Source organism: Accipiter gentilis, chromosome 9, assembly GCF_929443795.1.
Source record: "Accipiter gentilis chromosome 9, bAccGen1.1, whole genome shotgun sequence".
NCBI classification, from domain to species: Eukaryota; Metazoa; Chordata; class Aves; order Accipitriformes; family Accipitridae; genus Astur; species Astur gentilis.
The window spans coordinates 35,435,543-35,448,766 of NC_064888.1; the positions used below are offsets into that span (position 1 = coordinate 35,435,543).

General features: G+C 34.2%; 1 protein-coding gene across 4 annotated transcripts in view; it reads left to right on the forward strand.

The window, feature by feature from the left end:
* Nucleotides 1-13,224, forward strand: part of ATRNL1 (attractin like 1) — a 544,479-nt gene that overhangs the window by 229,011 nt on the left and 302,244 nt on the right. For all 4 annotated transcript variants that reach the window (XM_049809569.1, XM_049809570.1, XM_049809571.1 and 1 more), the window contains exons 22-24: nucleotides 1,415-1,509; nucleotides 2,153-2,231; nucleotides 3,458-3,615. In XM_049809569.1, the coding sequence (XP_049665526.1) occupies nucleotides 1,415-1,509; nucleotides 2,153-2,231; nucleotides 3,458-3,615 (332 nt within the window). The remainder of the gene's footprint in view (nucleotides 1-1,414; nucleotides 1,510-2,152; nucleotides 2,232-3,457; nucleotides 3,616-13,224) is intronic.

Sequence of the window (13,224 nt, forward strand, 5' to 3'; positions counted from 1 at the left end):
GAAGATTCAGTCTGTTAGTTCTGAAGATATCTGCCCCTGTAACAGAGCATTCAAGATCCATCCACTGCGCCCACTTTTGGTTGCGCCCACTGTCTGTTGCACAAGGACTATTAATCTGCTAACACAATTTACACCTCTGAGGGCTCTGCTGATTCTTGACTATCTGACTGCAGTGAACATTGCCTGCTGGGATTCTGTGTGGCACCCTCTGTGAATTACAGCAGCAGTCACCCCTGGTGACGGGGTCCTTTTCTTACATTATGGAGGTGCTGGAAACCCGCTTCACCCTGACGAGCCCACCTCTACCTCTTCGTCCAGCAGAAAAGTTCCTTTTCAGTCATTCCTAGTGCTATGACCCAACTAAGGGTTAATCTCATTCCTCCAGCTTCATGAACACAATGGGATAGCTCAAAACTTACATCTTCTGACTTGTCCCAAGCATTTTATGCTCCTTCCAGGAAGGGTTGAGCATGGTTTGGGTCGTCTGAGGATGGCCCTTTCTCCCTTCTGCACCTATGCCAACTTTAGCTGGCCATCAGGGCAGTGCTGTTAGCGTGCAGTGACAGGAATGTCGTGAATACTCAGGAACTGCCTGGTGGACTCCATTCCTTTCATAGGTTGAAAGGAAAATGTGTAGAACAAATGCCATTTGGAAGTGAAATAGAATCTTTTTGAGTCAAGACTAGACCGTGACTTGTTTCTCTTGTATGAAAAGTTCATATCACTTGCCACTTACAAAAATCTCTTGGAATTCTGGAAATTTGGAAAGGAGGTACTTGGTGGTCACATAATTTCTATTCAAAATTCCACTGCACCCTTTTATTATTAGCAGTTTTATTTACTATAGTATCATGAGCTTGTATGATATAATTTTATTGTAGATGCAACTTTTTTTCTAAAATGTTTAAACCTAGTAATTCTAAAATGTGTTATGGTAATGTCGCTATGTAAACCATTTATATAACACAGTAAAGCGTATGAATGAAAACCTAAAATATTTAAATGCATTTTGAACAGAACATTTGAATAATTATTTCAGAGTAAAATTAGGGAATGGCTAGCACTCTAACGATACTTGATACTGTATTTTGGATTAATTACTTTACAAAGAATGACTATTTCAAGATATGTGTAATAGCTGCTCTGACTCCATGATAGAATCTGCTTCTTAATTTAGTTTTTTTTCTTAATTTTATTTTTTTATTACTGCTTCACCTAATTTTGTTTTTTAATGCTTCAAGACATTGTAGTGCAAATACTTAAACAGTTAAATGCATGTGAATAATTCTGACTTCAAGATTATTTCATGTCTTTAAAATAAAAGTGGTAAATTTTTAGATGCTTGCATAATATATTATTAATGTGTATACACTTGAATCTATTTTATTATTTCTAATTTCTGTTTTGCCCACAGACAGCCTTTTGATTGATTACCAGTTTACCTTCAGCTTATTACAAGAAGATGATCGCCATCACACTGCCATAAACTTTATAGCAAATCCAGAACAGGTGAGAAAATATTATTAACATTAGACAAGTTTTGGAGAGTCATGATTAAGATTTCCATTGTATTTGACTGTGATTAAAGGTTTCCCAAGTGCCTATAAGGTATTAGAGATATTTCAAATCTTTCTGAGAACTGAAAAGTATTCCAGTGCATTCACTGAGAAAACTTTCTAAATGGTGCACGCACTTCAGATCAACTAACACTCCAAAAGATTACCAACTGGTTTATTTTATTGTTGTTCTCATGAATAACAAGTTTTAGTATCTTCCTGAGATGAATTAAAGGAGTATACCCTTCAGTTAAAAAATCTTTCTAAGCAGATTTGAAAAGTAATTTTTTGGCTGTAATTAAAATGTAGCCATTTGCCATGTATTTTTTCTTTAGTTTTGTAAAGAAATTTATTTCATTATTTTTATCACAATCTGAAAAGATAACTGGTGTAGTTATATGCTTACTTGTACCCTGTTCTTACTGAAGCAAAAGAGAGGATTGCCTTTGGCTCTGAGTTATTACCATTTCTATTTATGTTTAAAATGAAAAATGGAAGATGGTTAAAAGGATATATTCAGTTATGTGCAATAGAGTTATATTCAATAGGTTCTGATCTATTTTCTTAACTTCAGTATATTTTCTTTTTTTATCTAGTCAAATAAAAATTTGGATATATCAATTAATGCATCAAACAACTTCAACCTCAATATTACATGGTCCATTGGTTCTACAGGTGAGGGTGAATTTTGGTGTGATGAATTTTTCCCATGTGATTTCATGATCCTTTAAGCTATTTTAACCTGATTGTCTCTTTGTTGCTAATTTTGATAATAAACCTTTACCAAATGTGTTCTTTTGCCATTATGATTATGCCATTATTAATTATATTATTTAAACCTTAGATGATAATTTGCAATCTGAACAAAGCTTCATTAATATGTTAACTTTCTCTCCTATTCAATTAAAATTACTTTGGTAAGGAAAGCTTGTAGTCTATTTAAATTTTTAAAATGACAGTGTTATGAAATGCTATGATTTTAATTAAGATAAATTGCTTCCTTAACTACTGCAGAGACTGAGATTTTATTTCTTTGTTTCAGTGTTCAAGCTAAAAATTTAATTATTAACCTTAACATTGATATCAAACAATAAAGTTCTTCTGTGTATGCTGATAAAAGGAGCTGCTTATCTATTTTTCTCCAACTTTGAACCCCATTACTCTTCTTTGTTTTAAGGAGGAAGAAAAGCTTTATTTAGACAGTTTTTCTGAATTGGTTCTATTGACTTTCTGAAAACACATCCAAGGAGAAGTATTATGCTTAAAATAAAATAATTCTAAAATTAAAAAAAAAAAAAAATCATCTTTTTAAAGAAGGTTCTGAGTTTGTCTTACATAAACTCACGATTTTTTTCATCAATGTAATTCTGAAGTATTTTAACATACCATAGTTAGTAAATTTTATTTATTGCTTTATTTTCACTTAGCACAGTCACCCATATATTTGCAAAAAATGATACATGTTTATTAGTAGGTATGTTATAAAAGCTGTCATGAACAATTAAAACTGTACAGCAATAATGTAAGATGTAGACAAATTCAGTTTCAAGCTTTATTGATCTATGAGTTTTTATTGAAATGGAATGTAAATTACTAGAGGAAAGCATATTTTCTGTTTAGCCTGACCATAACAACTTCTGAAATTCATGTAACTTCTATCAATTTTATGATTTATTCATAATCTTTTGAAACCAGAGTAAGAGTTTCTGTGAATTCTCTGGATGTGCACGAAATATACCTAATGTGCCATGTAAACCATAGTAAAAGATTTTTAAAGTTGTAGAATGAAGACACCAAAAGTAATTGCAGTATTTAAGTTTCTTGTGCAAATTTACTTTGGCACCTTTAATGACGATTGATATTTGTCATAAAAATATATCTCTACCTATGGGTTTTTTTAGCTGGAACAATATCTGGAGAAGAGATTCCTGTTGTTTCTAAGGCTAATATTAAGGAATACAGAGATAGCTTTTCCTGTGAAAAATTTAACTTTCGGAGCAACCCAAACATCACTTTCTATGTCTATGTCAGCAATTTCTCCTGGCCAATCAAAATACAGGTTAGTATGATTGTTTTGTGCTTATAGAGATATTGACATCTTAGCTTTACATTGAATTTCATGTTTTCACTCGTACAGAAACTGTACAAACAGTATTATTTGCATGCTGTATTTTCTGTGTATAAGAATTACATCATGATGCTTGTGCTTTCAGTAGTGAATCAGACTTCAGACTGTCAATTTTAAAATCTGAAGTTAAAATTATTGAACATAAATGTTTACTTGTAATAGATCTTATGTGTTTAGATGTATACATAAAAAGGGCATAAAAATATGTATGCAAGTACCTAGATATTTGAGCATAATCTTTTGTTAATCATTAGCTTAGCCTCTGATTTTCTTAAAGGTTGAAGGTCTATATCATATTGCAATATTACAAACTTCAGTTAATGCTAAGTATATTTGGTTAGAATTTATATTCTTCTTTGACTTCATTGGAATCAATTTCACTGATTATTTTCTGGAGTAGTGAGTTACTGTGCAGTGGCAGACTCAAAAAATCAATGCAATGATGATTATTATTTTTCCACCCCCCCAAGAAATTTCAGCAATATTTATAGTTACCATTACTACAGCTGCATTTGTAAATACTGCATCCCCTGCACCAATCAAGGAGCTCTTTATGTGCATGACCAGCTTTTGGCTATAGCTCCCTTATGGAATTAATTCTTAAAAATTATATTGTTAAAATGATAGTAAAATTTCATAATTCCTAGCTCAAGAAACCAGAACAAGCTCAAAATACTTGTCAGTTAACCACCACAATTACAAATATTCTACAGATGTCCATTTTGGTGGACAACCCCCACCCCCCCTCGTTTTTATAAAATACAGACCCCTGTTTCATATATAGAGAGAGGGATATATATACGATAAAGTAATCTGCTGTGGAGCCTCCTGGATTAAAGCAGTCATCTTCTAATTAAACTGGCAGAGAAATATTATTCCTGTGTTGTGTTCAGTAAAGCTAGACTTTTCTTAATCATACATGGATGTTAACTGTAAATATGTGTTACAAAGTGTCGAAGGATGAATTGGTGCAACTTATTAACAGTTATGCATGTACTATGTTATATAAAAAACCCTGAAGTTTAACTGCTTGCTTTTACTCTTCATATTGTGGGTATTTTTTACACTCACCAATCCCACTTCCTAAGGATAGAACAACTTCAATTCCCAAATAGCCTTCCTAAACAAACCCATGAAACAATTTAAGTGGTAAATGCATTACACACTCTGTTCACCTTTAAGATTGGAAGGCGCCTATATCATCATGTAAGACAAACATTTTTAAGGTGATGTATTCCTAAGATATGCAACTCTTTGTCAGATGTCAGCAGACTGCAGTTCTAGCTTGTGCTATTCCCACTGCAGCATAACATCTTAATGGCAACATTTTTTAATGCATGCTAAAGGGAATCTCTGAACATTGGTTACATCCCACATCCCTTCTTTATTTAAAAAAAAAAACAAAAACAAAACCCACAGACTTTTCCTTATCTGCCACAGTTGCACAGATTTTTTTGTATTTATTTTTGAGGCCCATTGAAATTCTTCAGTCTAGACAGTTCTGTCTGACAGATGATGGTGTCTGAGTATTGCATTCCTTTCCTGTCATGCTAATTTTTTCATAAAAAACCTTCTTCCATCTAGAAATTAAGTCATCCAATTTTATGCAGCAGTAAAGGAATGCTAAGGCCCAATTATGGAAACTCTTTTAGGATGTTAATATTGTCCTCTGTATTTGCCTTCCTAAATCAACAAGATTATTATTTAGCTCTCTACTTTTTTATGCTGTGGTTTGTTCTTTTCGAAGGAAATATCTGAAGTTCACATCACCCATATAGATTTCTAATGTTTGGTGCTCTAGCAGTAGATAAGATCTTCAAATGATAAATGCAGTAGGAAGCTTTTCAGAGAAAACAAGTTTGATTTTATATGTTTACTTTAAAATTCTCTATATAATAGAAATTTAAAAAATACATGAGCCTTCTTATGACTTAGGGTTCAGACAGGGAAGTCATGGTTCATACCTATCCAGTGGCTGAAATTTCCAAGGCCAGTATTAAATGGCATCACAGTTCTAATATTTATGCTCTTCTACATCTACACCCTTTAGCATACCAGATTTCACTTTCACAATATGCAGAAGTTGTTGGTATCAATCTATTGTTATATTAAAGAGCATCCATTTAAAGGATGATAAGTCTTACAAAAATGATGTTACTGTTACACTGATGAAAGGACTCTTTGAGGGAGTCAAGATACTGTTGATGTATTCAAGTTCTGGTTTGGAATGAGGAACTCTAGATGGTCTCTGAATTATTTTTCAAATGGTCTAGAAAGAAGTTCCCTGAATTAGCCACCTTTGCCTTTCTGTGGTGATTAGATAGTTAGCTCCATGTTCTAGTGCAGGGCTTTGGATGTCGTGGAAGCTGGCCTAGGCATAAATAGTCTTGGACACTGAACTATTTGCACTGTAGTCCTTTCACTAATGCAGTCACGCTGCATTGGTCAGATTGTGTTGATTAAAAACATACTAATATTTTATATCAAGTGAGTACTGAAGGTTTCATTTAATTCTGTTAGAACTAAGGAAATTACTGTGACTTCCTTGAGATGTATTCTGTTCATAGGAATAAGTAAGATAGCAACATGAAATTCGTCACGTGCCTTTTACACAATACTTTTGTAGAGGACTAAATACTTCACATCTAGTGTTTTTTTAAATACAGTCTAAGTACCAGTATCCTGTATTTACGTTATTCATTGTGACTTGTCAAGAATAGATTAAGTAACGAATGAGTTCCTAAGGAAGCAGAATAGTGACCTTACTTCCCTTGTAACTGATATTTCAGGTTTCGTTGTTGATATGCATTTCACCACTCTCCTTTTATGTGTCCTGCTATGCTGGCACTGGAGCTAAGATTGCTTGTGTCTTTCGTTGGGAAGGTTTGGGTGTTGGTGTTGGAGTTAATGCTGTTTACCTTTTCATTTCCTATTGGAGAAGGAGCAGCACTCCTCATTATAGAAGACATTTAGCTTCATTTTCTGTCAAAGTCACCTATACTATCTCTATTTTTTCATTCAGTTCTCTTCAAGATTTTCATGACTACAAGGAAAAACTGTACATCCCAGCAGGTGACTGTTTATTTGGATCAATGGCTCACAGTTCCTTCCTCAAGTACTTTTACTATACAGGTTACCTATTCAGCAAGCTTGGAGTTTTTTCCCTAAATCTTGATAAATTCCTGGTGATTCTAACACAAAATATCCCCGTCTGAAATATGACTTCCTGACTTTGAAAAAAGAGTATGTGATGGTTGTTTCCATACAACAATTTCCTGAAGATGTGCTGGTCTGTGCTAATTATTCACCAGCAACTACCCAGTGACCCATTTTATTTTTGTCACTGGTAAGTCTAATGACCTCAGAATACAAGTTCTTCAGCACTGGACAGCAGTGAATTACTTGCCAATTATAGAAACTATGTAGGAAGTTTCCAGTTTCAGATGAAGTCCTCCTCTCTTTATAAAATTGTACTCTAGGTTCCCATTAGTCAGCACCCTTCTTTTGTCCATAATGGCTACGGGCCATAGCTGGGTGCTCAGTCAGGAAGAGAGCTCTGCAACCCTCAGGGGAAAATGCTGCATTGAAATTTCCTGGTGCGAAAAGCATTTTATTTAGCTATAAGATCTCTTGTTCCTTGACATCAAAGGAGAAACAGAAATGTGACATAGTTGCATAAGGGGTCATTAGAAAGATGGTGATATAGGACATCTTCAGCTTAGAGCTGTTTCCACAAATAGACCTGTTATTGGGTGTAACATGGACAGCTACCAGTTTTTCTCAGAAGTGTATAGGAGTTATATGCTGGCACACAAATGTTGGATATTTTCCTGTTGAATTATTGGAAGAGTTTATACCACACTTTTTCTCCATTTCCTGTAATGCAGAGCTGACTGGAAAGTAAGGATGAATATAGACCCTTAAGCTTAGCTCTTCCAGACTTTAATAGGCTACAGTAGTTTATCCATCTTTTCAGAGGAAGTCTTTACAAACTATCTTTGTTATTAGAGGGTTCAAGCGTCCAAGTAATAGGACGTGATATATCATCCAGACTTACCATCCCTATGTTTGACTGGGTGTCGTTGACAGTCCCAACCCTTTAGGTGTAGCATGTCTTGTATTTCTGTTAAACAGGACTCCCTGAGAAAAAGCTGTTGTCTTAAATAGGCTAGATTTCTGAACAGAATACATGGCAAAGCCCCATAACTTGTTTCAGCTCATTTTTATTTTATTTTGAGAGTAGATGTAACTCAGACTCCGCTGGTAATGGAATTTGAAGGCTGTAACATTTATTGAAAAGCAGTAACTCAGACTGTAGCCAGCACCTCAAATAATGGTCAGCGGTCCCTGAAGCAGTAAGCAATCATAAAGCTTGGGCTTCTGACAGCTATGCAAATATCAGTAACAGCAGTAACATGTTCTTCACTTTCAGGAAGCTAATTTTATGGCAAGGGATTTTTGCCATTGAAGCTGGTAACAGATGTCTTTCCTTCCCCCTCTCCCCCCCTCCCCATCAGTTGCTCCCATGTTCTGAAAAGTAGCAAGTGCATATGAAACAAGCAAATACCCTTAAAATGCTGTCCTGGCTCTCCAGTTGATGTGCTCTCTCCCTAAGGACAGCAATAGCATTCTTGCTTCTGGATCAGCTGCTTTCATGCACCTATATCTCCTTATAACTGTCAAACCTATAAGTCTGATCTCAACTTGTGCCTTAGCAGCAAAATCTTCTACCAGTTTTAAAGCCGCATCTGGAGGTAATAATAACTCTTCTACTAGTTATTACCTTTCCTCCCTAAAGTGTAAATGAAAGATTCACAAGTGTCTGAGTTTTAATTGGGAGGGTCAGTTTAAATTATAAGGTTCAACGTAAGCAGCAAAGCACTGGCTGGCAAAATCAGGTTTGTATTTAATGAAAAAAAATCTTTTTATTCATTTTTGATCATAGAATAGTTAATCTACCAGGTTTCCCCAGCATAGAACAATTATTGTTACAGTGAAGTTAGACATGATGTTAGTGTACATGTAGAATGCCCAAATGTGTTGGAAAGAAGGAATGTAATTATTCTTAAACAAGCCTACTGCAAGATTTAGAATATTGTTGGGTTCTTTTTTTTCTGCACTGTTATTTCTGAGGAAAACTAGCTTTGGCACCCTGTATTAGTTTGTATGCCAGAACAGAATAATGAATTATGGTGAAGATTTACATTTTATTTGTCTGTAGCACAACAAATAAAACTACTTCATATATAAATTTTCAAGGTTTTTTTTGTGTTTTTTTTTTAAAAGGGGAAACTAGTGTTCTTTCAGTTTACTGGCTCCTGTTTCAGAATTGATTTTCTTTCCTCTTATAATAGCCTGCCTGTAGCAACTGCAGAAGGACTATAATGTAAATCAAGAAGCATATCTACCCTTGTAATAAAATTTACTGTGTCGCATAATTTATTTCAGTTTTTTTTGGTTTGGATTTCATTTTGAATTTTTAACATTCATGAATGACTTATATGTTGTAAAAGCTCCAAGAAGTAAAACTTGTCAGTCACTGCCATTAGAAGTTACAACAGTAGCACAAACCTAATTACTAAATTAACAAATAAAGATCAGAACTTTTTAGTTTTTAAGACCTATGAAATTTGCAAAGGTCATGATTCTGGACTCCTTGCTTGGAAAATGTGTATTTATCCACAAGTAGCTGTGTTTGTACAGAACCTCCTCCCATCAGTGATTGCATACGTAAATCTAATCTCTATGATTTATGGTGAATGATTCAATTTCTAAGTGCCTTAATGGTTTTCATAGAGGCTGCTGAGTAACTGCATATAGCTATGTGTGAAGACACTATAATTCTTGAAACAGTTAACAGGTATTGATGATGAAGTGGATACATTAGCGTTCAAAACAACTTTGATGATTTCTTACAGTAAATATAAAATCCCTCTTTAAAAGAGGTTTGAAAGTACACCAAGAACAAAAACCTGGGAAATCAACCGAGCTACCGTTTAGTTCCAATTCTGCAAGGAGCATGAAATTCTTTTGGAACAGAAAAATAAACAGGAATAGATGGCATCTAGCAGTACAGGGTGGGTTAGTTCATAGATGACTGAAGTACAGCCAAAAATGTAAATATATACTTGGCTTCAGTTTTCAGTAGGGATTATGATATTGATCATAGTGTAAAGTCAGGATTGATAATAATAATAATTAACACATATTTATGAAAATGATCCTCAACAGAGTTGGACGCAAACCTCAAGCTTAAGGTGCTGAGATTAGGCACCAGGTAATATCCGTCCTAGAACGTGAAGGAAGTGACGTGAAATTGCAGGGCCAAAAGCAGGAGGGTAGGACCACGAGGCTGGAGAAAAGCAAATGCAAGTTTGTGTCTGAACGTAGGAAGGAAGTGATTCAGGTAACAACAAGTTTAGTAGTATACAGTGCTTTGAAAGAGATTTTGAAGGAAAGTTATATTATAGTATTTAGTTTTTTGTCAGGTTTTATGCATTGACTGTAGACATTAAGTTAGACAGTAAGGGAATTGGCTGATGATTGGAAAGTAGAAGAATGTACATCTAAAGAGAGATTTCTGTAACAGATCACGTGGCTGCTTATGATACGTTTGCACTTTGACATTCTGCCAAAGTGACTCATCTAATTACCTTTCTGGGCATGTCAGAGTGGAAACATTTAGTTTGTTTGACAGAAAAAAGTCTGGAGATTCAGATTTATATTTTACATAGGATTGTTTCTTATATCTGATTAAAATATATGAAAAGATGTTTTCATTGTTTTTTCAATTCAATGTAAATGAAGTTTTTTCTCTGGAGTTATTTTTAGAAATAAACAACTCCACTAAGTGAAGGAATTCAAAATTATTTTAAAACTGAAATCAGTGGGACAGCAGCATGGTGGTAAAGATTCATTTCTTTCAGTACTAGATTCTAAACCTAAACTCCATTCTGTTGTTCAACACATTAAATACCATTATTAAAAAATCTGTGTCATAGTTACATTATTACAGGTATATCTGTTACATGTATAATTATTGCATTATATGAAGTAGTTGAAAATTACTATCGAAATGTGGACCGTTACTGTTACCTTTTTTCATTCTGAGGTAATCAAATATAATACCAGAAACCTACTGGTTCTTGCCTTGGAAAATTAACTATCTATATCTATAATTTATTTCCTTGTAGTTGCAAGGCCAATTGTGTGGAGAATAAATCACAAGACTGTATAATAGTCCCAAAAAGCTTAATGTGCCCAAATCCAATATAGCATTTTCCAAAATGCTTCCCATAAATCCTGAAGTATTGCTAAAATGAGGAGGTGTTTTCCGATGATTAGATTATACCTTTTTTCTTTAACAAATAATGATAGACCTGTTAATGTTTGTCTTAAAATATACTGGAACAAGATTGCCAACCATATTGTGCCAACTTCTACACCACTCCAATAAATGTAAATGCTAATTTCATTACTCTTCCTGGTACATTTCTTTTTGCAATCACCTTAGAAAAGGTTTAATATGAGCCACAAGAATATTTGTAAGTAGTTAACATAGTTGATATATTTCTGACACAGCAGAAGCACTGTTAATAGTTCAGCTATTGATTTAAGGGAACCAAAACACCTAATTAAGAGATAATTAGTCCTCAATGATGCATAGTTTTAATTGGTGTATAATTTGAATGTCTGAGATAAGAACTCCCCTAACTGATGTGCCAATTGTATAGGGTTTTCTTTTCCAGACAGACCAAGGCACCATCTACTGGCAGCTGTATAACACAATAGAGATGTATAGATATAGTATTTGCTAATAAAAATTATCTCCCTGTGATGTTTAGCAAGTAGATATTGAGATTTTTTTTTCCTGTAATTTCCATTTCCCTTATCTACTTAATTAAGTAAGTTGTAGTTAGAACATTTAGAATGAAATAGAAAATGTTGCTCAAAGATAGCTTTTTTTTTTTTTTTTTGTTAAGGACTTTTGATTAGCTATAGGAAAATAAATCAATTATTCATCTTGGGACTTTAGGAGGGAACATATGACAGAGTATAGAAACCTGGGGGTTTTTTAATAATAAGAAGAAACCCTTCAAAGATTAAGATTCTCCCTGAAGAAAACATCCATGCCTTGCTGAACCACAGAAGCCTATAAAGGTCATACACAGTGGCTCCCACACAGTCAGAATAATTTGAAAGTAAATGTTTGGCTCATAGGGAATCAGAATGGAAATAGGAAGATAGTGGTACATAATAGATATTTTCATCCTATTTATCATGACTGTTCATTCTAGAAACCTTAGTTACCCTCTCTAACCAGGATTTTGTAGATAAATGTGTATGTGCAGGATTTCTGTTTCTCATATTTTTGTTTAAATTTGAATTTGTGCCAAACTTGAACAAATCCATGTTTTTCAACATTTCTTAATAAACAAAATGTCAGTGGCCAAATATCAACTTAAAAATTCCAACGTAAGGTGTTTGTGAAGTAGGCTTCTCAGGAGCCCTGCATCCGCTGAGTAGTGATGACAATCTTGTCAGCATCACCAACATGATCATGGTCCAGACACTGACAGGAATTTCAGGTGTTAAACTTTATATATGCTACTGGAAGACAATCCTTGAGAATGGAAAGTAGTTGCCTTCTGTTGATCTTTGGGGCCTCTTCTAAAGTATTTTTATTGTGATGAAATATTTCATGTAGGCTTCTATTTTTCACAAAGCTACATATTAATCTTTTAACCATCTGGTCAATGTATTAATTTCTGTGATGAAATAACAAAATGAAAATATTAGTCAGTGAAACTCCAGGATTTTCAAATCCAGAGCCATTCCGTTGTTCCTCATGGATTAACTAATGCTTATATGGTTTGAGCTGAGCTAACTAATGCGAAGGTATGAGGAAGTCAAAGTCCACAAATGTCATTCCTGAGAAACACAAAGTTGGGCAGAATCACAAGCTCTTTCTTTAGCATGAAGACCAGCTCAGACTGCAAACTTGGTGGTTAATTGGGCAAATATTGGGGAGCTGTGCTCTTTGTTTAGATTATAGTGTGAACGCTCACTTCTTTACACTGTGCAAAAGGACGTTAGGGCTGTGGTCTTGTTTGTTTTCATTATGAAATGTTGATGGTTAGTTTTTATTTTGGAATGCTTTAAGGACTTTTAAATTACAGTAATGATGTAATTTTAAAAATCTCTTTAATTCTTTATTATCAGGAAGCTAATTGTATATATTTTGAAGAAACGGAAAACAAAACCCCAAACTGCTTGGTCTGTATTAGACAAACATATTCTGTGCCTTCAGGGAGGCAGTACAAACAACTATCAGACATAGATAGCCAGATAAGTGTATTAAACAAGAGGGTGGAGAGCTTGCAGGTCATCTGCTTCTGTAAAAATCTGTATTTAAATACATTAGTTACTTGTCATTACTTTTTCATGTAAGCACTTGATTTCATTGCTACCTTGGTGTTATATCTCATAGACGATAAATCCAGAAGGGGCTGCCGTGATCATATAATCTGAAATGAGACA